Source organism: Rhipicephalus microplus, chromosome 5 (assembly GCF_043290135.1).
Source record: "Rhipicephalus microplus isolate Deutch F79 chromosome 5, USDA_Rmic, whole genome shotgun sequence".
Lineage (NCBI taxonomy): Eukaryota > Metazoa > Arthropoda > Arachnida > Ixodida > Ixodidae > Rhipicephalus > Rhipicephalus microplus.
Genome location: NC_134704.1, coordinates 23,574,150 through 23,601,281, shown reverse-complemented (window position 1 = coordinate 23,601,281; position 27,132 = coordinate 23,574,150). Strand labels below are relative to the sequence as shown.

At 47.0% G+C, this 27,132-nt stretch overlaps 1 protein-coding gene across 1 annotated transcript in view; it reads right to left on the bottom strand.

The window, feature by feature from the left end:
• LOC119174880 (diacylglycerol kinase theta) overlaps positions 1-26,765 on the bottom strand; it is a 72,181-nt gene extending 45,416 nt beyond the window's left edge. Inside the window, exon 1 of the mRNA XM_037425995.2 lies at positions 25,229-26,765. Within this exon, the coding sequence (XP_037281892.1) occupies positions 25,229-25,505 (277 nt within the window). The 5' untranslated portion in view covers positions 25,506-26,765. The remainder of the gene's footprint in view (positions 1-25,228) is intronic.
• Between the last annotated feature and the right edge of the window lie 367 nt (positions 26,766-27,132).

Genomic DNA, 27,132 nt, shown 5'->3' with positions numbered 1-27,132 from the left:
ACATACATACATACATACATACATACATGTGAGTGCGCGCGATCAAAATCTTCCTAGACTTCATAATGTAGGTCACGACCTGGGTAGGCTAAAACATACAGATATGGTAAGTAATCGCAATCAGTCAAGTTGATAGCGAATCGGTCAATCAATGATCCAGTCTTCGCACAGAACATTCTCAAACTTCCTGGCAAATGCCGGTCACAAGATTAATGAATTGCTCTCTGAAGAGAGGTCCGCACAATATCTGCCCGTTTCACGAACAAACATGCCGAACGCCATCGATAGTTTCCATCAAGCGGCACGGCCGTTATTCGGGGAAAAAAATTTCTTGCCGTTCCTGCAGACACGCAGCAAAGCTATATCCCGAACGCAGCGACGACTGTGGTGAGACGAGCAAAGGAGGGCAAAATATTGATCCACCGTCTGGCAACAGAGTTCGAGAAACAAACAAAAAAATGTGAGGAGCCAAGCCCGAGATGTGTTACGTTTGGAACTAAATGTCCGTGTTGTCCCCCTCTTTCCTCCTGCTGGTGCCGCAGTGGCCTCCTCTCCTGTTACAGATTCGGCGCAAACTGCGTTTTCCCCGCGTCCGTAGTGCCCCCTGTTTGGCACAGCCGAATTCACGCCGAGCGTTAGCTTGTAAGCCAAGATTTCGCTCACACCCAAGTCCACAAACTGTGGAACTTGTCATGCACATCTTTGTTACAACTTTATGCGATGAGCAGCCCAATTCAGAAATTTTGCATGAATGTTCCTCGGGTTTCACTCAAATTCGGCAGACAAAGTTACTGTTACTTGAAATAACAACATTAGAAAATGTTGGCGTACGTGGTAGAACGGGTGACACCGATATGCATTGCGGCACCGGTATTTTTTTTTTCGATAAGAATGAAGGGGAGGGGGGCTATTCGACTGAGGAAGGAGGAAGCAGAGGGGAGCAGGCAAGTAGCTTGAGGGTCACTCCCCTCCCCCCCTTCCACCCAAACTTCCCCGAATTTCTTTCTGCCGCCAGCTCTGCAATGCTTAGATACAAAGACACGCAACTGTACGTTTCCGAAAGACTAAACGTTCTAGTTATCCATCTTAGTGACCAAACATTGCTGCTATCTTAAACAGTGTTGAACCTTACGTCTCAGCCTGCCGTAGTAATACAAGCCGCTCGGTGGGGCTAGAAAATTCCTTTATTTAAGTTGTCCGGACTATCTTTGTCTCGTTGTTTGGTCGAACTGCCAAAAGGTCATCGTCTGCAGGACACTGATGCTCGACGAACCAAGCAGAACCAGAAACAACTTTACCGCATTTATTCAAAATTCACGAGGCACCTTAGGTTTTCAGATAAGTCGTCTCGAAAACGAAAGTCGTCTTTTTTCCTCTCGGTAGACGTATTGATGTCCCCTGCCCTTCACGAAAACTTTCAGCGCCCAACAGTGTTTTGCATTGCCTCCAAGATCGAAGGTATTGCCAGCTTTCTACACCTTGTTTGGTTTTGCACTGCCTCGGTGATCGGCCCACATTTGACCAAGCGAAAGTGTCAAGTGACGTCACAATGTGACATGATTATGACGTTACAAATCATGGTGATCTGTGATTTCGTGATAACTTCATATGCTGACGACATCACGTGACGACATTTTTCAACCACTGTGCCCTCACCAACAGTCAATTTTCGCGATTGATAAGGCATCTAAGACTATCGGCCGGTCAGCGTTCGCGCACAGTTGCGACCCTTGCCCCTCTTCAAGCACGCTGTTTCTGTAAAGCGTGCTCCACGGAGTGCTTATCACCGCTACAGGAAGCCAACCTAACAAGCTTTGCTAAAGATAACTCGATCTCCGCCGCTTGTGTCCAATAATCGTTCAAGGCCACTCGTCGGTATCGGTACATATATATATTCAGCGCGCCATTTCAAGCACGTGGCGCATAGTACAGCGCTGTCTGAAAACAGATGGTGTGGCTAAAAATACTTTTCCGTACCCGCCAGCAGTCAAAGCGAAACTGTGGTGACGTGAGGCGCAGCACGTGAAAAGAAATGCTGGTTCCATCTGGCGTCGACCTTTTTTTATTTACGACTTCATTTTTTTTAGCAACGCGCTGCTGTTTAACCTTGTAAAACGTAAACAAGGCAAGAAAAAGTGCACTGCTGTTTTCCTTCGTATGTAACTCGCATGTTCAACTCACGTTAGTTGCTTCGAAGATCGACGTCACAGAAAAAAAAAATAGTGTGTAGGAATAGCACTGTTTTTAATGTACTATTGTAAGCAATATAAGCAGAAAGACAGAATTCATCTTTATCGAGTACTTACTTGTAATGTGCTGATTGAATATCACATAATAAATTGTCAGAGATACCTCTCCGCTTGAACATTTCTAGTGTCGTGAACACTTTTGCACTAGGCAACTGCGTTTAGCCACTAAGATTATTAAAATCTCATTTCAGTGTTCCAGCTCACATGGCTCATGATGATACTTTCTCCGATGCTTCCTATGTAATTGCAAAACAAATAACTGTTCTTTTGAAAAGCAAACAGGTTTGATGAAATACCTAGCGCAGCACGCTAGCAACACCAGCTCAATAATTCATCCGTTCTTTCCATGTGCTCACCATGAATAGCCGCCATCGCGTTATCTTCTCAAGATATCTTCCTGGGCCTATCTTATTTGCTTGCAATCACCGTGTATTACGGCGACGATTTATATGAAGACAAGCCGGATAACTTCAGGCCGGTTTGAACTACCGTATTTATTCGAATATTAGCGACACTAGATAACGTAGTCAAGATGGTGTTCGTTAGCGTGTACTATGGTGTTCCCTAATACTGGCTATTCATCTTTACCGCGTAAAAATCGTCCTTATTCCACCTCGATTCAGACAGCGCGATGGCTGCATTTTTGTATTGAACTTTGCGATTTCAATATCGCCCTTTCTTTCGTACATTAAGCGAGTCAACTGGCTGAGTTAAACGCTCGTTACATGCACAACACAAAGCCGCCCGAAAACCACCAGCAACGGCGTACATACGACGCGGCATACGCACGCAGTCGCCCCAAGATGTGGCTACGGAAGGGACGCAACATTTATTTTAGCGGGCGCGTTCCCGGCTCATATCCTGTGTTTGCGTTGCAACGCTGGACCCGTGGCGCACACAAGAAGGGCTCACGAGGCCGCTCCCGTAAAGTGGACGCGACGTTCATTATGGTGAGTGAGGCCTTAATATTGAAAGCGTAGCGGCGACGCCTCTGGGTACTCAACTCGACGCGTTCCGCATAGCCATTTAATGGCTGCTAAAGAAAGAAGCAACTCACCCGTGTGCTTAAGCACCGCTGACGAGTGCGAGCTTCTGTGCTACCAACGCTATTTAACCGCGCAGCCTTCTTAATCGATGTGAGCAGACTTCCACCGAAGCTCTCAAAACTGGCACAACCCTCGCAATCTTTGAGAAATGAGTTATTGCTGCTTACGCAATTGCATATCGTACGCTTACATAAAAAAAAATTTCCCCACGCATGTTATTTTGATGTGTTCGTAATAAACCCACAAAAAACTGAAAAATACTCGGCGCAGATCACGCCTCAGTGTTCGACGTTCTTCGCATGTGTAGTAAATCAATTTGTTGAGATTGCGCACAGGTCGCAAACAACCGAGATTTTTCCAGAGCTTGCGTGACCACCACAGGTAAGGCTGGAAAGCTCCACGCGTAATAGCAAACGGCGCGTCCCAACGAAGATCAGTTTATCGGCGGCCGACGAACTGTGCGATGATGATTTGATTGATTGATATGTGGGACGTTTAACGTCCCAAAACCACGCTATGATTATGAGAGACGCCGTAGTGGAGCGCTCCGGAAATTTTGACCACCTGGGGTTCTTTAACGTGCGCCCAAATCTGAGCACACGGGCCTACATCATTTACGCCGCCATCAAAAATGCAGCCGCCGCCGCCGGGATTCGATCCCGCGACCTGCGGGTCAGCAGCCGAGTACCTTAGCCACTATACCACCGCGGCGGGGCAACGCGCTGTGCACCGATACCAGTCTAGAGCGTGCATTGCTTGCTGCAATTTGACTTTCCGTTACGCGGCGACATGTTCAGCCAGATAAAGGGTTTCACCTTGAAGAAGCTTACTGTTGCTTTCGTCACATGCAGTCATGACCATGTGACAGAATGTGTGTTTTTCCGTGAGCCCTGACTTGCCACGTAGAGGCACGGTGATTGTCTTCTAGGTTCCACAGCTTTTCAAAGAGAGTGCAACTATTCAAGGAGAGTTGACGCGTCTCTTTAAAGAGAGCCGAACACATGGCAAGTCATAACCCCCCCCCCCCCCCAAAAAAAAAAAAAACGTGTCAAAGGGCTTTTTTTTTCTGAAAGTGTACTGCGTGCAATATGGTAGTGGCTGTAAGAAAATTCACCCGTCACATTAGAATCTGCTATTCTGTACGAAATGGTCTTATCGACAACAATGGACGTGCTTTCGATTCAACTGCATGAAAGTATTCATCGTACGTATAGCATGATTAGACGGTCACACGGCATTCCTCAGGCTTATGCATTCGTCTGGCGGAGCTCAGAGAAGCTGCACTAATATCTATCGCAATGGCGTCCATGTTTGCATGTTATCACGAGGGTTTGTCAGTGAATGGCACTTAACACAGCACAGCAATTCAGTCCATACGAAAGATAGCTATTACCAAGGTACAGAGAGAGAGAAGAAATGTAGGAAAGGTAGGGAGGTTAACTAGACTATGCGTCCAGTTTGCTACCCTACACATGGGGAGGGGGAGTAAAAAAAAGAGAGAGAAGGATAGACACATGTCACAAATGCTTCCAGTGTCTGTCATCTGCGCGGTTTTCTATTGAAATTTAGTTTAGTCGATGTGCCAACTGCACCTATAAGGTGTGAAAAACCCAGAGCAAAATACATTGTCTCGGTCCAATTGGCGCATCAGTGCGTTTTGCCTGGTAATAAAAAAAAAGGTGGATTGCCATTTAATTTTCTTGACTTTTTTCACTTAAAGGCTAACTGTTATTTGTCACTCAAAGAAACATTACCCTTCCGAACGCGCAATATTCTGATCCAAGGTAGCTCTACAAGTAACTCTACAATGACTACCATTCAAACACCTGCTTATCTCTCTTTTTTTAGTAATTGCGTAGTTTAAGGCCCTGTTGTCGTCTAGCCATAGATCTCAAGTCGCATGATTACGCTCACAATTAAGAGCTTAATACATGCCTAAAACATGTCAATCAGTGCTTGAAACTGGGTTGAAATAAGCGAAGAAGGTCTCAAACAATATAACTGCCAGCAATCGCAATGATTAACTTAAAATTGTTAAAGAAATTCCGTACACATGCGGTTGACTGCTGCGCCGTACAAGAGAGGGCGCCAACGCCTTGCAGAGCACGCGATTGCTCTTCCCGCTCGCACTTCACAGGCACTTGGTCGCTACACCTGGAAGGCGGAATAAACTGACCACACCCGCTGCACAGTACACGTATCTCAACTACCGTAACAAGTAGGAAGCCGATAACACGCATTGAAAATTAGTGCGCATGATGCACAATGAGTTTGAAATTTTTACTCAACATTCTAGTAATACCGGGTAAACCCTACGTGCTTACGTCAAACACTGACGTCATCGACGGCTATAGGTAAACGGAGAAGTAGGACCTCTACGAACGGGAATCGCCGAGTGACCATGCTACGCACTCCTTTAGGTTTCGTAGTATTGGAGCTCTATAGTTTCTCTTTTTCATTTTTAATGCAACACTGCCAGTTTATTCTTGAGTCACTGAAATGGAACTGAATACTGTTGGTCTATAAAAACGCATGAACACTTATTGCAAAAAAAAGAAAAAAAGAGAAACAAAAGGTAATGGCCCTCTCTCGTTTTCGCTGCGCTAAGTGGTCATAGAGTTTATTATTATTATTATTATTATTATTATTATTATCTTCAGTAGGAACCGACAAGCCATACGCGTGTAACTGAAAAAAGAAACCGAACACGACAGGACTGCGCCAATATAGCACTGCCGGTAAAACCAGGTAACGTGCTACCAGAGTATACCGCGGCAACGGCCACTGTCCGTCCGATTCTCAGAAATAAGCCCCGACAGAATCCAGCAACTGCGAGCGACGAACGACGGTATTGATCTGGCCGCAGGGTCAGGTCAGTGCGATGTCGTGCGCCGTCTCACCGGCTCAGGCCGGAACCACTTCTCGACGCACGCAGAGCCAACGGTGGAGTCAGTGCGCACGCGCGAGCCGGCCAAGAACGTAACGCAACCGTAACTGCGATTGTGTCTCCGAATAGTATCCCCCGTATACTTCCCAAGATGGAAGGAAGGAAAATGGAAGGAAAAGAACGGCAGGGAGGTTAACCAGCCTATAGGCAGCCGGTTTGCTACCCTGGGCATGGGAGGGGGATGGGGGAGATTCCCAAGACAACCGAGAAAAGATTAGGCGCTTCCGTGCAAGCGTAGTCAAGTGCTAGAGCGTGCAAGTCAGCGGCGACCTCCTCTACATGCATCTGCCGCGCGGTGTAGGCTAACGAACCAGCACATGCTGTCGCTGATAATGTTGGTCACGGTGATTGCTATTAACGCGAGAGTCAGTATTAGTGGATTCCTTGAGGAGACGGTGCTGGCGTCTATCTAGACCACTCAATAAGGAAGCCGTCACCAGAAAAAAGAAAAATTAGTGAAAACGTCTATGCACTATAGGACAGGGTATCGCTGGAAAGTACTGAAATAGTAAGGCACAGGGTCTGTTTATAGTGTCAGTGCACGTTAAAAAACACCATATGGTCGAAATTTCTGAAGCCGTGCACTACGGCGTCTGTCACAATTATAACCTTAGCTTTTATGTTATTATTATTATTATTATTATTATTATTATTATTATTATTATTATTATTATTATTATTATTATTATTATTATTATTATTATTATTATTATTATTATTATTATTATTATTATTATTATTATTACTAGGGACAGCTGATGCAGAGGCATGCACTCAACCGATAAGAGCGAAAAGTCAGGAGTTAAAGCATTTAAAAGAGAAAGAAAGAAAGAAAGAAAGAAAGAAAGAAAGAAAGAAAGAAAGAAAGAAAGAAAGAAAGAAAGAAAGAAAGAAAGAAAGAAAGAAAGAAAGAAAGAAAGAAAGAAAGAAAGAAAGAAAGAAAGAAAGAAAGAAAGAAGCTTTCGGAAAAATAAATACTGCTGTGTGTTACATTTGTATGAGTGCCCCGGCGCGGTGGTCTATAGTGGCTAAGGTACTCGACTGCTGACCCGCAGGTCGCGGGTTCGGATCCCGGCAGCGGCGGCTGCATTTACGGTGGAGGCGGAAATATTGTAGGCCCGTGTGCTCAGATTTGGGTGCACGTTAGAAAACCCCAGGTGGTCCTAAATTTCCGGAGCCCTCTACTACGGGGTCTCTCATAATCATACGGTGGTTTTGGGACGTTAAACACCACATATCAATCATTACAGTTGTATAACTACAAGGAAAAAAGTGGAACAAATAAAGCGCATCACTTACGGATAGCAGCCGCATATCACGGTGAGTGAAGACGATTTAGACAATAATACGTCGAATGTTTCAAGTTACATTTGCATTGCGAGAAAATGGGGAACGTTATAACATTCAAGATAAAGCTGATGGCAAAAAGAAATGTGCCTTGGCTCCACTAACAAGCGCACATGTCCTCCAAATGTAAGTCCGGTGATCAGGGTATTTCTGCCACAAATCGCAACATATATAGGCCATAAAACGCAAGTTACCTATACGCTATATGTGACGGTGGCAAGGGTAACAATCGCGGCATGTAAATGTGGCATTATTAGTGGTTGAGAAATAGTCTAGGATCAAGTAAAAAAAAGAAGAATCGTACAAAATGAAGTGAACCGGCAGTTTATGGTGTTGTCGGCATCTCGGGGAGTCAGAATCGTAGAGGCATGTCAACGGCTTTCTTCCACCACATATGGACGATGCGAAAACGATCGAACTTACGAAACTCACGAACAGTATCTAAAACAAGCTGAACAAATATAAGCACGATGACGTGTAGAAAACACCATTTTTTTTTTGAAATTCTCACATTCATAATACCTGGAGTTCTACGTCCAAAAACCATGATACGATTGCGATGGATGCCGTATTATAGAGCTCCAAAAATTTTTGTCTTCTCGTGTTCTTTAGCGTGCATCCACGCTTCCACGGGCGCTGTGGGTGTGAAAGATAATGCACACCAAGCCCGATACTACTTCGGCCAGGTGAGAGGCAGCTTTGTGTAGCTGTCTCCTCTAGTTGTCCGACCAACTCTGGACCGGCCAGCAGGCCCGCGGAGCGGCTGACAGGCCTCGCCTGGCGGTCCCGACGTGGGAGCCACACACTGCACCCTACGTGCGTCTTGCCGGACAACGATAAAGTTTCACACCCACCCCGTTGACATCGCATTGTACACGGGGCTCGAGCACTGAGCCTCCATGTAAATGCGACCGCCGTGGTGAGGATCGACACCGCGACCTTCCAGTTCAGTAGCCGACCCCCGTAACAACCACACACAACCACGATTGACTGAATTTCCACATTCGGGGCAACAGTTCAACACTGCATTATTAGCATGAATTGGCGAAACTTCTTATTCCGGGAACCAATCTATGTTAGCGCATTGCTGATTGGATACGAGCAACCGACACTCAAACCACATCACCCGCAGCCGAAGTAGGCTCAAAAGGTCAGCGATGAAATTATTTCAGGAAGGTGTATATTAAATAACTATGTCCACAGTCTATGCGTATTATCGAACCGAAAACAAACGAAAATCGTAATGAACGAAGAACAGGTTATTTTTTATATTTGACGTTACAAAATGTAATTCTGGTGTAACTGTACTGGACACACAATGCGTTTTTTGGCACTATACCTGCGCGTTTGTGAACGAGTCACACCAGTGCCATGCATATACACAGACACGCCCACGAACCTAAAAAAAATAAATGTCAGCTTTTAGTTTGTTTTCTACATTTCAAAATTTATTCCTGCAAAATTATGAATCGCTCAGCTGTACTACAATATATCAAGTGCCTAACTTAATTTCAGTGATAACTGAAATTATACCACAGAACTTTAAGTTCACGATGAACCTTATGGACTTTTGTGTAAACTTCTGAGAGATGTTCAGAAAGAACTTAAGCAATGCGCTTAGCAGCCAGGAGGTCAAAAGTGGCAATGATTCTGGTGACGTACATTAAAATTATCCAGAAATCCGATGAGTCAGCAAACCATATTTTTCACAAAATGTGGTAATTTACTACCTGCTACGCTTATACAGCAGGCTATCACAACGTGGACATTTATTTATTTATTTATTTATTTATTTATTTTATTATTTATTTATTTCTATAGAGACAAGCGGATTAGTTGTCACCGCGTTTTTGGAAACGTCTGTTCCAGTTCAGTTGGTTAACCATACAGTGGATTATAACTTCGGAAAAGTAAAGATAACCTATTGCGCGAGGCGAGTAAAAGTCGTCCCGCAAAAGCTTTTGTGGCAAAAAAAAAAAGTTTGCGAAGGTATGGTGGTGGTAGTGGTTAGAAGAGGAGAAAAGGCCCCTAATTTCTGCAACCCGGTCAGGAGCACGGCGCAGAGCCTAAACACACACACACATACTCTCTCTCTCTCTTTCACGCACACACGCACAAACACGGACACACACATGCGCGCAAATGCGCACGCAGATACGTGTACACACACGCAGGCACGCACGGTGTAGTTGTCGTTGAGTTGGTCTCCATCACGAATGCAAGCATACTCAAAGAAACGTTGAATTGCCTGTTTTGCTTGCTTCCTTTCTGTTCGAGTTCTGAGTTGCACATTGTTTGCTTGTAAGCGAAGCAACAGTTTCCCAGTTTTGTCATAGCCGACGCAACCCCTCTTAAAAAAAAACATTGTGGAATCCTTAAGTTCACAAAAAAAAAGAAAAAGAAGAAAGAGTAAAAGAAAGAGCTCCGTGGTTTATTTGCACATATACGCGGTCGGCGACAAGGCGACGCGCTCTCGTGTGGCGAGCGGCAAGGTGCGCGGTGTTAGCGCAGACACATCATAAGATAACCAAGCAAAGCGTGCCGCCTTGTTCGAGCAGCTCACGATAAGAACGAACACCTGGCCCATATTCGGCGCACTCCAACGCGACGTTCGATCGAGGAGGGCAGCACAACACTGACGTAAGCGAGGTTCGTAAGAGCGAACCTTGTTTGGTCCTACGCGTTTGTCTCGCCGCCCAGCACGTGCAGGTCGTTACGCGCAACCCTCCTCCCCCTCCCTCACCCGTCAATTGCGCCATGGTTACAAAGCAAAACGAAGTCGACAACAAAGAAAAATGACAATTTGTTCGATTCACCGATACTCTTCCCTTTCGCGACTGCACCCGTAAACGCCGACGAAGTTTGCTACCTGGAAACCAGGTTCAGCGTGGCGGCGGCCTTTACGATTTGTAGAGAGATAGGACTCGCGGCGGAGAGCTGGCGTAAGATGGAGAGAGGGGGAGTGAAACGGCAAATTCGAATGCGACCAGCTGCCGTCAGAGACGTGCTAAACTACGCTGATGGATCCGGAAATGGGCCACGAGTGGAGTGCCGTTGAAAGCCAAAAATAAACTCGGGGGGCGGTCGCTATTAACGCTTTTCGCCGAAGCATGGTACAGAGAAGCTCGCTTGTTCCCGAATGCGAAAACGGCGCGAGACATCGCGATGTATCGAGGCTGGAGTGTCGTAAAAGGTAGCTTCCTCGTATGAAAGGGCGATTTCGCAGAAAAGCCCCCTTTCCCTAAAAAAAAAAAGGGGGGGGGGGGTGAACAACGTACGGTAAGCGGTAAGCGTTCTCGTTTATTTACGGATTACAATAAAATGTGTTATGGCGCGCATCATTTGTGGATTGGTACTTCTTTCTCGTCCGTTTTCTTGATTGAAGGAACGACAAAGCGGTGTTAACAAATAATAGGAGTGCTATTTGCGGACCTAGTAAACTGCAACGTTCTGTTAGCGTCTACGCAAGCAGTACGTGTAGAAGCATTCGAGTTAAATGCATTAACAATACTGGAGATTCTAATTGACTATAATGATTGATTTGTGAGGTTTAACGTCCCAAAACCACCATATGATTATGAGAGACGCCGTAGTGGAGGGCTCCGGAAATTTCGACCATCTGGGGTTCTTTAACGTGCACCCAAATCTGAGCACACGGGCCTACAGCATTTCCGCCTCCACCTGAAATGCAGCCGCCGTAGACGAGATTTGAACCCGTGACTTGCGGGTCAGCAGCCTAGTACCTTGGCCACTAGCTCTAATTGACTATAGTGAATGTGTAATGACAACAGTGCTTCACAAGACAACTCTTCAGCGCATTTATCCGTGCCTCGGGAAGTAATTTACACGTCCCGAGCAATGGCTGAATACGACCAAGATCTCTGTTCTTTAACACATTGCTAATTCGATGCAACGTGCGTGTATACGCCTGATGTTTACCTGAAGCAAGGACAAGCTGCGCACATAGTATATGATCGAGTCCAGCTGTCGGCAGAGATCTGTGATTCCAGTGACTTCGGTAGCTTTTATTGCGGCGTGTTAACGGTATCAATTCGCTCCTGTGGCTGTAATATTGTGAATCTTCCCCCGTTATTCCACTAATCTTCCCAAGCAAAAAAAAAAACTGTAGGCGATAAACAAGGGTCGACAAGTTACATCAGCAACCGACCTTACCTTTAACTTAAAGCGGTGATCTGATAGATATGAGGGGTTTAACGTCCCAAAGCGGTGAGCACGCCGGCTTTCTCCTAGGCAGAAACAACGAGAAATCATACGAAGAGTTCTAAACCAGCGTGATAAACTCAACGTAGTCTCCCAGTCTAGGTTAAAAGTTAGCGCACTGTGGTGTCGTCATTCTTACGTCATACACTGCTAGCGCTGAATATCTTTTTGAATTCAATTTACCAACGTTCCCGAAAAATGGCAATGCTAAAATATATTTCTAGTACTTCAGGTCACGTTCCGTAGGACCCAAATAAAGTTATTTTTCTTCCTTCCTTCTTTTACATTGGGCTATTTTAATGTTTTACGTTAAATTCATGTTCAGTGGCTCCACTCTTTTTCTGTCAATTGCCAGGCTCCGTCACTTTCCTTCTGCATCCGCTGCCAGCACCTGCCAGACGAGGTCCTACGTCTGTTTGGTGGATTTGCTCATTTAACTGGGCGTGGCAAAAGAATACTAAAGATTATGAGAAGCGAGTGCCAAAGGCAAGCGATAGTGGTGAACGATCCGCTGAGCGCCACCCTGAAAGATAACTATGTATAGACGCCAGTAGGCCGAACTAACCCTCAGCCTTTCTTGCGCAAGCGAACCTGGAGGTGTGTTTAGAATAATTTGTAAACGCTTTAGAACACTATACCCACTCCACTATGGGACAGCCATAAAACTGTTCCGGTACCTTTTCAACGAAGCGTCAATCTGGCAAGCTATTGTTGTAAGTGACAGTTTTCCGGTGGCGTCGGTGGTGGTGACGTTGTACTCCAGAAACCCGGCGCCTGTGAGTGCCAAAAAAAAAAAATGCGGATATCGATGAAGCGTCGGTTACATGCGTATTCACGTGCGCAGTTTTTCAAAGCATTGATGCTCTCTCGATCGTGGATCGGTCGGCGATCAGCCACTTCTGGTGTGTCTATACGACATCGTTATCGAGGTCGCTTGCCATCTCACGTTTCCACATACCAATGCTACCCGGCTATCAAGGCATGGCCGTAGTTGTTGCCTCTATAGGAAATGGAGAGTTGCAATGATGCGCGCGTGCGTGCAGGTCGAATTCGCGGAATCGAGGAAGGAAACTGTTAGTATGGATCATTACGCAATGCAACAGGAAGAAAGAAAAGAAGCAGGTCATGCAGGTACATCCCAGCTTTCGCCGCTTGTTCCTCTTTTTTTTTTTTTTTGTAAAGAAAGAGTTCCTCACTTTTTTTTGCGGTATTATCACCCGTTGACTTCTCGGTCAGCGCCTTGTTTATCAATGGCTATCTGATCGCTACCTCGAGTTCCTTACAGCTGCGATACGAGCGGAAGTCGTCGTCCGACGTGCTCCGAAACCCCGCGGATCAGCAAGCCCGTATAGCGAAATGGGTACGCAGCTACGGCCTGGCCGTCGCCGACCCGCAGCACGTCGATCGCCCGCTGGCGGCCGCCTTCTCGCACCCCGCTTTCCCTTTTTCTCCCCATCGACCCTCTTTTTCCTCCCTCGCCGCCAACGCGCCACCTCTCTTCCCAACTCCTCCTCAGCCTCCGCCAGCGGAGAGCATTGCGTGTAAGCGTGTGTGAGTGCCTGTGTACACGACGCCGGAGTTAAAATGGCGGCTTCCGGCGCCGCCATGTTCAATAAGAGGAGAGAAGCGATACGAGAGCGCCCGTATAGGGCTCGCGAGCCCGCTTTTGCTCCTCTTTGCCCCGAATATCGAAGCGTTGCCGCAGCTCGAAGGAATCGAGAACGCTAAAGCGGGGTTTAGGAATATAGGGAAACGAACAGCCATCAAGCGCCACCGGCGATCATCCCGACCCCTCTCCCGCTGCCTCCCGAAAAAGGAAACCGCTGCTGCAGCCTGCGCCGCTTCCGTATTGGTTCGGTCACCCACTCACTTCTCTGACAAAAAAAACAAACAAAGTACGCCCCTTGCAGCTCATCCGGTCGGCTTGAGCGGTCAAAGCTTGGGCTCATCTATCTTTAAAAGGGCTTATTTAGGCCATAGGCTGAATAGCGCACAAATTGCACAGAACACAAGAAAGATAAGCACAACAATCGCTAAATTTATACAATCAACAATACAGCCATGCTTTACCAACACGCCTAGTCTTCAACCTTTACAATAATATCTAGACCAATCCACAGTTTCACAAATTGGTTTACTGCACTTCGATCCCGACGCCAGTCACCAAATTAATCTTGTGTAACCGATTTATCAGCTAAAGAGAAGCCCAGCACTGATCCTTGTGGACATTTCAGTCGAATGGTCGAAGGCTGAATCAAGGGTGTCATTGATAGAAAATGAGCAAACAGAACAGCTAGCAACAACAACCTAAAGTAAGATCAAAATGACGCATCAGCGGGTGAGCTGGTGTAGTATTATGTGCAGTGCCGAAAAAAATAAATTCAAGCAAAACTGCAATCCGGCCTAGCTTGAACATACTCATCTTGAAATATTTCCGCACACGGGAACACAGAAGAGACACACCGACGGGCGCAATCTAACAACTTGTTTGTTTTTTTGAAAACGTTCACTCAAGAACCCCCAGATCTGCGCAATCTGGTCAACACAACGTTTGGACTGCGCACATGGCACAACTTACGATCACATTCTCACTCAACAGCGGACAAGAGCGAAATTTGTTTCTCGAGTAAGGCAACCAATGGGTGGCTAACACACTTTTCTTTCAGCTTGTCAATGTGATAAGCTTCCGTTATTTCTCTCGAAGTTCGGTTTCGATGCCTATATTCTCAAGTGGTGTTATTAAAACAAAGCGAACATGCGCAGTCATTGCAATGCTGTGTTAATGTGTATTAAAGCGACCTTTTCAACTCGACATACTCTCCCTTATCCTCGTGTTAACACAGTCTGCCCAAAATACACACGACCACACGTCAGAGGTATGCTACACACCACATTATTTTCACACTTTACAAACTGGAGGTTGTATTTAATGCTACATTGCCGGAATATTGCATTAAACACAAGCTCCAGTTTGTTAAATGTGCAAATAATGTGTTGTGTAGTATACCTCTCAGCAATGTACAAAAGTTTTGTACATTGCCTAGTTTGTCACATTTCTGCATGGTTAACCGACGCGCACACTCCTCCGAATTTTTTTTGACGAAAACACCACCTTTACATCGTAACTTTCAGCTACTCCCCCTCCCCCTTTTTTTTCTGTGAGATAACCCGTGTACATAAGAGATTTCTACAACCGTTGTTCTAGAATCAGTTTGCCCACCCGTTTCCAAAAATGGTACCGTTCCCTGTTTAAGCTTGTTTAATAGCCTACAACCGGCATCACAGTAACGGGTACTCCGCGTCCTGGAGGCGAGAGACAGGTTTCTCGGCTTTGTAATGAACATAAACCCTGTTGTAAAGCGAAGTGACAAGGATGTCATTGTATGTAGAAGACTGAGAAAGCGGGGAAGAACAAGCGCCATCAGAAAAGAAGCAACCTCTATAGGAGCGTAGACATCGGCAGACAGGGAGAGGATTTCCATACATCAGCCTGGGTTCTAAGTTTGAACGACAGCAAGTATTTGGACAGTATACTACATATGCGTCCCGTGCAACGAGATGATTTGATAGTGATGGTTTCGATTTGTGTAACATGCGCGCCGACCAGAAAAAGGCGGGACAGAAAATAACTTTATACCGCAAGCTCGTAATTTTGATTGATATGTGGGGTTTAACGTCCCAAAACCACCATATGATTATGAGAGACGCCGTAGTGGAGGGCAGTATAGATAGATAGATAGATAGATAGATAGATAGATAGATAGATAGATAGATAGATAGATAGATAGATAGATAGATACATAGATAGATAGATAGATAGATAGATAGATAGATAGATAGATAGATAGATAGATAGATAGATAGATAGATAGATAGATAGATAGATAGATAGATAGATAGATAGATAGATAGCATCACTCGTGCAACCGATACGATTGATTGATTGATTTGTGGGGTTTAACGTCCCAAAACCACCATTTGATTATGAGAGACGCCGTAGTGGAGGGCTCCGGAAATTTTGACCACCTGGGGTTCTTTAACGTGCACCCAAATCTGAGTACACGGGCCTACAACATTTCCGCCTCCATCGGAAATGCAGCCGCCGCAGCCGGGAATCGAACCCGCGACCTGCGGGTCAGCAGCCGAGTACCTTAGCCACTAGACCACCGCGGCGGGGCATGCAACCGATACGGAACTACTTCGTGGTGTTACAGGCAAAACTTCACAGCAGTTATGAAATCTTATTTTTGCTGATCGTGTTTACTCGTCCACCATACATATTTCCCAATATATCTATTGTCATTGTTTCGGAAGTCATTTTTCGGAAGTCAGTTTCGATAAACATTTTTCGGAAGTCATTTGCCTCTTTTCAATATTGAACGCATGTAAAGAGTGGAGAGAAGGTGGAGTGGATACACCTCAGCTGCCTGCCGTCATACTCTCTGCGGAGCATTTTTCTTTTCGTAGGCCATCAATCCACGTCCGTCAGTTGCCGCCATTAGATTGGCCCAGCGCCCGCTGTACAGGCGAGCGCCGCAGCTCGGGCGTGCAGCCGCGGCCAACGTTTTTAGATATTGTATCTAAAAACGTTGGCCGCGGTGCAGCGTATATGCACAGCGGTTGAACCAGATGTCATTAGAGAGCTCAGGCGTTATACCGGGTCGGAGAGGAACGCGAAAGACACAGTTCGCATTTCATTTTCCTCAGAATATATCTTCGATACATATCGTCCAGTCTCAAGTGACACAAATCGGCAGTCTGCGTGAAATTAGGACCAATTTCGATGTCCGCTATTATCGTAACGATTTGAACAGAGTGGAAGACGGGGAAGTGTTGGTGAAAAAAGATTCCCGCATATCAACGAATCGAATAATGTTGAAGGAGCTTGCTAAACCTTGACTCCTCTGTATATATGCTCAATTATCATCATCATATAAAGGCGTGGTAACGAGAGTTGTTGTGGTGTGATTGTATAATGCCACATTCTCTCCTCGTGTTTCGTTATCACCCCGTTTCACTGTCAGTAACTCTCAGCGCAAACCACGCCGAAACTGTTCGAGAAGCTTTGGCACGGCAGTAGATCATTTTGTTAAGATTACGGCCACTTCGTGAACAGTACAGTTTATTCTGGAACCTTTTCCTTTTGCGTGGCCACAAGTTCGGCCCGAATAAAGAGTTTCTCCTTCGACCTGGAGCCTGCTCTCTTAGTTCACGTCACGACCCTGTGACAATATACACGTTAAATAATATTTATTATTTGCAAATTAATGTACCATATGCAGATATTTACATACTGATGCAGTATATACATTTTGTTCAATAACCTATTTGCGGATCACATAAGCTTGGAGGAACATTTTCCTTTAGTATAATGGCTTTGTGATTCATAAAGTACAAAGCCAGAGGGTCTTAAATTATAGGATGTCGTGGAAAGTTCGAGAAGGGTGCTGAAGACGAGCTCTTCGCGCCGCCACCTTGGCTTTTGCGGTGTTCATGGTGGGTAGCGGTGTCGATGCTTACTGAGTGATGTCCGGCGAAAGAGAAAGGAAACACGCCGAGAGCGATCGCTATATATAGGCGCGGCCACATAGCAGTCCCCTACCAAACTATAGCACGCGCTGAGAGGGCAGCGAACGTCACCTGAGCGGCGGCGCGCCTTCTAGTGAGTGCTCTTGAAACGAATAGCACAGCTGCGCCTCTAGCGGCAGCAATGAGCACTAGCGTAAACACTGATGCAACGACGAGAGACAACCCCCCAGCAAAAGGATCAAGCTCCTCAAATGGGTGATGTCGGCTTAGACAAAAGGTAAGCACGTGAACCTGCAACATATATATTGAAGGCGCGCACGAATAGTCAGGTCGTCTACACTTGGTTACGGCGTAAGAACAAAAGTAAGCACTACCCACAGCCGTTGCTCTACCATCTTAATATAGATGCCCTACCGAGTGTTTAGAAAACGTGGGTAACGATTTAGAGTGTTTAGTATTCTACTATGGGAGAGCTGAAAGCCATCCCTCGGCCTCACACTTGATGAGGTCGTATTGACAAATATTAGGGCTCCAAAAGAGCATAAGAACGGCAGCGTTCAGCTCACACGCTGCCATGAGATGCGAATTGAGCAAACTTCCTTGTTATCGCATTTCTGTTCTGCCAAGTATTTTACGCGTATATGGGGTATGTAGAACATTTCTTTGTACAGAGACATGTCTGCGTCGCTGGTTTTTGGTCAAGAACCTGAACTTCTTTCCCAACTTAAATAAACATTTGGAGATAACTAGTAAACCAAACTACTTTTGGTATAGAGACAAAGAAATTTCAATTTCTAGTGGGCATAGTATTTGTACTGGCTCTGAATAATTACTTATGGTTACAACAGAAACCACCTGCCACGGCTTTATTTAACGTGTGAGTGGCAGACGCACCGCCCTTTTAGGGGCTGCCGTAAGCCCGTGTGCTCAGATTTGGGTGGCCGAAAGTGTGTGTGTGTGTGTGTGTGTGTGTGTGTGTGTGTGTGTGTGTGTGTGTGTGTGTGTGTGTGTGTGTGTGTGTGTGTGTGTGTGTGTGTGTGTGTGTGTGTGTGTGTGTGTGTGTGTGTGTGTGTGTGTGTGTGTGTGTGTGTGTGTGTGTGTGTGTGTGTGTGTGTGTGTGTGTGTGTGTGTGTGTGTGTGTGTGTGTGTGTGTGTGTGTGTGTGTGTGTGTGTGTGTGTGTGTGTGTGTGTGTGTGTGTGTGTGTGTGTGTGTGTGTGTGTGTGTGTGTGTGTGTGTGTGTGTGTGTGTGTGTGTGTGTGTGTGTGTGTGTGTGTGTGTGTGTGTGTGTGTGTGTGTGTGTGTGTGTGTGTGTGTGTGTGTGTGTGTGTGTGTGTGTGTGTGTGTGTGTGTGTGTGTGTGTGTGTGTGTGTGTGTGAAAACAAGAAAAATGCCTCACCACGCTTCCAACGATGAGCTCATTCGATATCTCGCAAACGCTCAATCTGACAATGAAATTTCGGTATTGAGAACGTGCCATCGTTGCTAAACTCTCGATAATATAGCTGATGGGAAATGGCTTTCCCACTAGCAGGACATCTCAGGCCATCAAGATTGCTAAACTCGGAAGGGAAGAAAGATAAAATAATAACTTCGCCCCCGGAAGTGGCTTCACGATCTATCGCTAATTGCCCCATAAACGAACGTGGGCTATTTCTGAGTGTGTTCTATCTAAAGCATCGTAATCAGTGTTTAGAAATCTGGCCCCGGCGCGGAATTATAACCTATAGAGCAAGTTTTACTTAGCTTTGTTCAAACTGCCATTATTGGTGTATATATAGAGACGCGAAACGCATAAATTTCCTCATTAGGCATTCGCCCGAACTTTTTATACGAGTGAACGCATTAGAATGTTAAAAAAAAAAGCTAAGATACGGTAATTGTTGAAATCTTTCTCTTCTTTATTATTTAACTTGGACGCACCGACTCATAAACTCCTATCATAAGTTTCCTAATCCTGCAGACTTCCTCGACAAACCGAAGTTGTTTTTTTAGGTGCCTAATGATGATAGTTTGAGAAAACGCACCAATTATTTTTTACTCCAGGCATCAACGCTCAGACTCTTGCAGGTGGGCGCATATCCCAGTCCCACACTCTTGAACAAATTTATCCAGAAATTCGGGCGTCAAATAAATGCGTGCTTTGCTCAGACTTTGCCAGCTTAGAACTCGTGCTCTGGCGCTGTCCTGCGTTACGGCTTGAAGACGTTACATCGTTCAAACGGGATGCTGCGCTACGCAGTACGGATTTAAGGATGTAGCTGTGGACTGTCCAACGGGCCCACGACCTGGGGGCGAGGTTAGGCCCAACTGTCCCGACGTGGAAGCGGCCCCCTACGTGCTAGTTCACGTTCCGACGGACCTGAATAAAGTTTGTCCATACCGTACCATACCATACCACATATATATGAAGCATCACCTTCCTAGCCAGACGCATTTCCATTATATGCCTTAGTTGGCAAAAAAAAAATGTTACAGGGGGCACGATCACCAGAGCTTGGCGAAACTCACGTTTGATTGACAGACGCCCGCGGAGAATATCGGGTACGCCCAACAAGTTTGCTCTTGCCGAGAAGCAATGCTCACGCCCAGAGGCAAGATTAACCTATCAGCTTTATCGCTCAAACTATGCACACACGCACGCTATAGAAGTAGAAGTGGTGTCACGTGGCTGCTATGTATTGCATTCAATTTTCCCGCGCTCACAACGTATCCACTCGCAGTCATATGTAGAGTTTCCTAAATATGCACTAGAGGGAACTCTGGCGCTAGTGTCTATGGGAGCTGCAACGCGCGGCGCTTCAACGAGCATGAATGAGAATATGATCGGTAGTACACGGATTTGTCTAATCTTCGTACCTCTGGTTCCGTGAGTGTTCGTGTGGCTTGAAGCTGTTTTCTCGCGAAACAAAAATCAGCGAATGTTCAGCGGTTGCGCTTCACCACTTTAATCTATTAGGCTTACCATTTCAATGATGATGATGATGATACTCCTTGGATCATTGGCACCTACCCACTCTGGGGGATCGCCCATGAGTCAGGCGGATCATACATACTGAATTTATGATTAATATTCAGTAAGAGCTAATATAATTCTCAGATGATTTTTAGTGTAACGTTAAATATGAATAGTTGTGATTTTAGGTCGCACTATTCTGTGTAATATCCCAGAGACTGAAGTTGTTTTCACTAGGAAAGCTGAATAAAGAATTGTTTCAAATCGGATCCCGAAGTTCAAAAACATTCTTCCTTTCCTTCGAAACAAAACCGAAACACAGCAATAAACGAAGCCACAAGTGCGATTCGCCGCCCGAAAGTACGAAGTCGATAAGCATATCCGAGTACCACCCATCATTCCCACGTTCGCTGAACGATCGCAACGCCAGAGTTTCATCTAGTTAATGTTATGAAACTCTATGCTCACAGCCACGTTGCGCCATGATTCGAGCGCCCCTGGTGATCGCCTGTCCTTATATTTATCTGCAATGTTTGATAGCAGCGAAACAAGCCCCACGAGAGTGCTGCTGGCACCCTGACACCCCCTGCTGCCCCCCTTGCTGTCTTCGAGAGTAGAAATTTTCATGCTGCAGGTGGAACGAAAGAACCTGCCCAAAAAAATACAACCGCCCACGAAGACGCCTGTGGGAGGCGCGTACCGAGTTGGCAAAAACATAGCGCGACAATCACGCTGACCTCGCTGCATTGTCAAAATGCTGACTGAGTGGCGGCGCTGACGGGTTCGAACGTCGTGTTTTTTTGATAACCGCCGCAAGTGTCCCACATGCGTTTTCGACGCCACACGAGTTTGTTTTTTCTTAACCATTTTTAACAACGCTGCTATAACGCACTCCGCACTGTCTTCATGCCATGGAGCTCGGAGCAAGCTCGTCTGCCCAAGAAGCTCTGGTCATCCTAAATAGCATCCACAGATGGAGCTTTCACCATTTTCTTCACAAGAAAAAAGACGATGCGATAAACTAAAGCCAGCTCGAGGTTTAACAAAACTGATTGATTGATTGATTGATATGAGGGGTTTAACGTCCCAAAACCACCATATGATTATGAGATAAGCCGTAGTGGAGGGCTCCAGAGATTTCGACCACCTGGAGTTTTTTAGCGTGCATCCAAATCAGAGCACACGGGCCTACCACATTTTCGCCTCCATCGAAAATGCAGCCGCCGCCACCGGGGTTCGATCATGCGACCTGCGGGTCAGCAGCCGAGTAGCCACAAGACGGCCATGGCGGGGCTAAACAAAACCGCGTTTCATTGGCTGTGCATCCTGCTTTTGCGGAAAATCGAAGTGAGAGAAAAGATTAAGGCAATGAAAAGAGCAATCTTGTGAACGGTCGTCGACAACGTAATACAGTGGTTCCCAGCCAAGGAAATTTCGGGGACCTCTTACGGACGAATGGATGTTATGATAACCCTTGCAGTTAGAGAAGAAAAAAAAAAGGGGGGGGGTCAAATTAAGACAACATTCAGCATGATTTAAGGTTTCACAGCGCATGGAAAGAGGACGAACAAAGAAGAGACACAGAGTTAGTCCTAGTTCCACGCTCCTGTGAAACGTCGAAACTTTGCTGAACCATAATTAGGCTGCACCATAATTCCAAAGCTGAGTCCTACACTCAGCTTTGGAGATTCGGCATGAAATTGGGCACCTTTTATTTCTCCCTGGCAAATAACGGGTTAGAGGGCCACGCCGATTTGATCTCAACAGCTTGCCAATTAGTTATAAAAACTGCGGCCACATTCAACCTCTTTCTCGGCACGTTTGTTATTTTTTTTTCAAATATGCAAACCTGCAAAAAATACGCCCACGTGCATATGCCACAGAAAATGGCAGCAAAAGTTTTAGAACCATCCCAGGGAAAAGGAGAAATTAGGTCAGCTCCACCGCAATGCAACACGGTCATGCATTTAAACATACCGAAGATTGGAAGGCGCCGCTGTTACAAAACATAGCGTGATTTCCTCCCCCCTTCCCCCCCACACACACACACCATGTCCTCCACAACGCTTGCGCGAGTAATTATCCCTGGCTCATTTTCCTTTGAAAAGCATGCAACTTTTTCAAATGGTGCCTTGTCTAAGTTCGCAGTGAAAAACAGGCTGCTCAAGGTTTCCTGTTGCAACACTGGTTGGAACGACAGCGCGCCGTGCCTGGCTACACTGCTCTTGGTGAAGAAATAAACTCTACCTAAACGTTTACATGAATGACATCCACAGCATCAGCGTTCTCAAGCCGCTTTTTTTTTAACGCTAGGCCATCTTATTGCTATTGTTAGTGGCATCAACAACGAGCAACACGCTTGTTTTCGCTTCAAGCACTTCCGGTCAAGTGCTTATACTTTCATTTTTCGGAATATTCGATCAACGTGTTTGTTTTTTAAATAACAAAGCTGCAACGTAATGCATGGTTCCGTTTCGAGATAACAGTTATGTTGCATACATACGACATCGGAGCAAAGTGCGCTGAAGATAATCAACAGTTAACTGTCAGGGTAACTAATGCAAATATTTGAATGAGTCGATCGAAAAATCAGAAGCTTTTTTTGTGAGCAGTTAGGATGGTGGCAACACCGGGCGGAGCACGTCTGAACCGCGAGCTTTTTTTCTACATGGCCTATGAAAATTACGTCGGCAACGCGACGTAACGCGAACTGAACCCAACGAATACAACAGGGCACGCAAACGTCAAAGTGCGAGCGAATAATTAGGGTTGCCTCCCGTTAATATTATTATTATTATTATTATTATTATTAGTAGGAGTAGTAGTAGTAGTAGTAGTAGTAGTAGTAGTAGTAGAAGTAGTAGTAGTAGTAGTATTCCTAACTGGAAAATGATCACACCGTACTACAGAAGATAGCAAAGATCTGGATGAAACAACTTGAAAGAGAAAGATAAGTAAAAAGAGACGGAGCCAGTGAAGCTTAAAACAAACACATAGCCTCCACGTACTAAGACCACCTGCTATGGAGTAAAAGAAACACTAATTTTTCCCTAAAAAGAGGTAAGTAACCATGGCAACCTACGAAAAAAAAACAGGAAGCAGAGACCAAACACAGTTTGCATCCTGCCTTGTAAGAATGACAACGCTGCTATACAAATAAAGCATTGTATTTTAATCATGGCACACAGTATACGACGTTAAATTTATAACCCGGCATGCTTTCCTGGGCCTTCCGCGGCAAACAACGCGCTCATTTGCATAACGAGACCATACGTTTCCGCGAAGGACGCTGAGTTGCCAAGTGTTCCAAAAAAGGCTTGAAATACGGCGTGCGTTGACAAGTGAATACATTAAAGCGTATGTAGTTCTTTTTTTTTTCAATGGTGTGGCTGTAATGCAGGGATCAGACTTTGGACGGCAATCAAGTAACAACTTTCACCCGATGTACGCATACGCAGCGGCTGGTACCGTCGAAAGGTTTTCACGAACGTCGTGCTACAGTCTATAAAGAAACTCTGACGCACCGCTTTCTACGATAACGAGCTAACCAACCTCCATTGTGCTTTAATGTAATGCGAAGGGATGGAAAGAACCAGTGAGCCACGTGCGTTCTTGTGAAGCTTATACGGTTCGAAAAGGGTCGCACGTTTTTCCTTTTAATCCTCAAGCTGTCGGCTGATGAAGGCGAAGCCCTTGCTGCTTTTTATAGCACCGTCGCTGTTATTACCTCTAATTCCTTTAAAAAGACCGCTCGAAATACACTTATAGCAGTGTCATCGATCCAAAAGAGTCGTATGGGTTCTCATGATAGTGACAAAAATGGTTAGCGAAGATTTCCATGAGCACGGGTCAAACGCCTGGTTAAGAAGCCGGGAAGTAATGTTCCTAAATTAGGCCTACTCGTCATGCTAAAATGTGAAGCAACCGAGGATCGCTGCGTGCGCCTATAGTGTTGATTCAAGTTTAACTTATATCCTTTCGTGTGAACGTTTCCGTCGTTAATAAAAACGTGTTCAAAGTGTAATCCGGTAATATTGTACGACAGAGCTTAGCGTGGGCATGCTAGAATCGTGTGCAGTGTTTTTGATTGATTTGTGGGGTTTAACGTCCCAAAACCACGATATGATTATGAGAGACGCCGTAGTGGAGGGCTCCGGAAATTTTGACCACCTGGGGTTCTTTAACGTGCACCCAAATCTGAGCACACGGGCCTACAACATTTCCGCCTCCATCGGAAATGCAGCCGCCGCAGCCGGGATTCGAACCCGCGCCCTGCGGGTCAGCAGCCGAGTACCTTAGCCACTAGACCACCGTGGCGGGGCAATGTGTGTGCAGTGTTTTCTCGAATATAAGCAAACGTAAACTATGCAATCACTAACGCTGGCTGTGCGCTCAACGTACACGTCTTTAAAAAAAAAATGGCGTCTCTGAACATGCTGTCAACTTAAGACCTACATCCCGGTCTTATGCGCGTCAAACATTGGGCGCTTTCAGTGTATCAATTAAATTTTTTCTTCTCAGAACGAAAGTTTAAAGTTTTGGACAACATTTTCCTGCATATAAACGCAGTACATGAACCGATACAATGAGTGACAGTACAAGTTGTTCACTAATGAATGGCATAGCTTAAATGCATAGTATCAACGTGCGGTCTAGGCCTATAGCGTCAAAGGTTTAGTTTTCGCAATCGCTTTTTTTTCGGTAATGAGTGCTTCCCTGGACATTCTGTAATGCTTACCAAAGAACTAAAGTCTAAATGCTTCAAAGCACTAAAAGTGCTTGGAACGATATCACGACAGTGCGTGTGCTCTGGACAGGTCATCCATAGTCCAATGAGGCTAGGGCCAAGATGCTTCTGCGACTGGGTTAAAGCAATGCGCTGCTTAGAGCACTTCTTTCGAACCGAACAGCACCGAGGGGAAAAGGATCACGTACCTTCGCAAATGTACCCTTGACCTATGAGTCCCCAGAGCATATCGGTGCAGTGATGGCAGTACGTGGGCTTGTGGAAAGTCCGCTTGGTGAAGTAGTGGCCGTGTCCCGTCTCGTACTCCGGCTGTTGCTGCTGTTGTTGCTGTTCGTCCTGCTGCTGGGAGGAGCCCTCAGCGCCAGCGGCCGACGTCGGACTGGCTTCCTCTTCGGGCTCGGAGGAGCACTGCTGTGGCTCACTCGAACCGACGCCCATGTTAGGCTTGGCTGCCGACGAAGCCATGTTTCTGCAGCACCGAAAGCAGCTCGCCACCGCTTGCGCTCAGCGAGCCGGTGGCGATGACGGGGCCGCGTCCCAGCGGCGTCTTGGAACCCCGCAGGAGACGGACGCCGATGTCGCGCCCGACGACGCGACGCTCCTGACCCGGCGGCTGTCAGCGGGACGCGTCAGTCCCAACGCCAGCTTGCCATGTCACCGCACCGTTCGGGCGCCGCCGGCCGTCCCTAGGGCAGGGCTTACCGCTGGGCGGACGCGCTGACGCGAGGGCCGCCGGCAGGCCTGAGCACACCGACTCGCACCCACGGCCACCGGTCTCCGACGGGGCGGAAAGAAACAACACAAGACGGCCTCCTCCTCCCCCCTCTCCTCAGTCAGGCCTAAAAGCGTACACTCTGCTAGCGCGGCTTCTCCTCGAGTCCCGGTAGCGGCGGTCGGCCCGCAGGGCCGTCGTCTGTGAGGCCTGACTCCAGCCGGGCGGCGACCACTGACGGCCGAAGGCAGACCACGGCTCGCGCGGCAGGCTTAGCGTCGCCGGAGCTCGGAACGAGGGTTAGCGCATTCGGACAGGCCGCAGGAGGCCGCCGCTGCAGTGGCCGCTCCACGGGTCGACGTGCGGCTCCCGAACGCAACGCCGGGATGGTGCGGCTGTTCCGGCGTCGCAGTCTCACGGGGAGGCCTTCTTGCCGGCCGATCTCGACGGGCCATCGTCGTCGTACGATCACCGCACACACCAACGCGAGCGGGAAAAAGTTGGGGAAAGCGGGGAGGATACGCCGAGTAGAGGGGGCTGGGGGGAGGCGGCCAAGGAAACTAAAAGCAGCAGCGGCGAGGCTGCACCGCAAGAGAGGTTGCAGAATGGGCACGTCACGTCGTTTTGTAGCGCACAGTTTTGCCCACGGGTCTTGTGTAGAGCCGTCGGTTCAATCACACACAGCGGCCGGCAGGCCCGGTGGCGGGCATCGGTGCGGTCGACGACGGAGGAGCAGCAGAGCAGCCACGGGATCGAAGAGGCCCACCGCGGCGGCGGCGCTCGGTGCTGTTGGCCGCTCCCGCTCCGGTCTTCTCATTCGGATTCCTCCCGTGAGGTGTTCTTCTCGGCTGCCCTCTCGGCGACGCGTGGAAGCCGTCAGAGTCCAGTCACGGGGCCGCGGCAACAATCCGAAAGCGGCCGGCCGGTTCGCATCCCAAAACACACGCAACGAGCACCGATAATACACCGGGTACTGTACGAGAGCCCCACTCTCTCGGGCCTGATCCGCGGAGCAGAGCCGCGGGAGAGAACGCGGTGAGGGGGCGCTGCGGACGACGCGCTTTGGGAGAGGAGGACGACCTCTCGCTCTGCGTCCGCGGTGCCCACCAGCGCGTCGTTCTAGCCTCACGCGACAGTTTCGTTCTTGCCGAGTCCGCATTTGGCATTCCTGGCAACGAGCTCGCGTTTAGCTCACCTGCGACCTCATTCGGCCAGTTTCGGCGGACTTGTCTAGTGTGCCGTGTCAAGCTGCTTCTTCTGCCAAGTTAGAATCGGTCGTGCCACCGTCCAGTCGACAAGCAATAATTATGTCAGACAGTTTCGCCAAGCTCGCTGTACACTACGTTGTTAAATAGTCCTGTGTTAGGAGAGATTTAACAA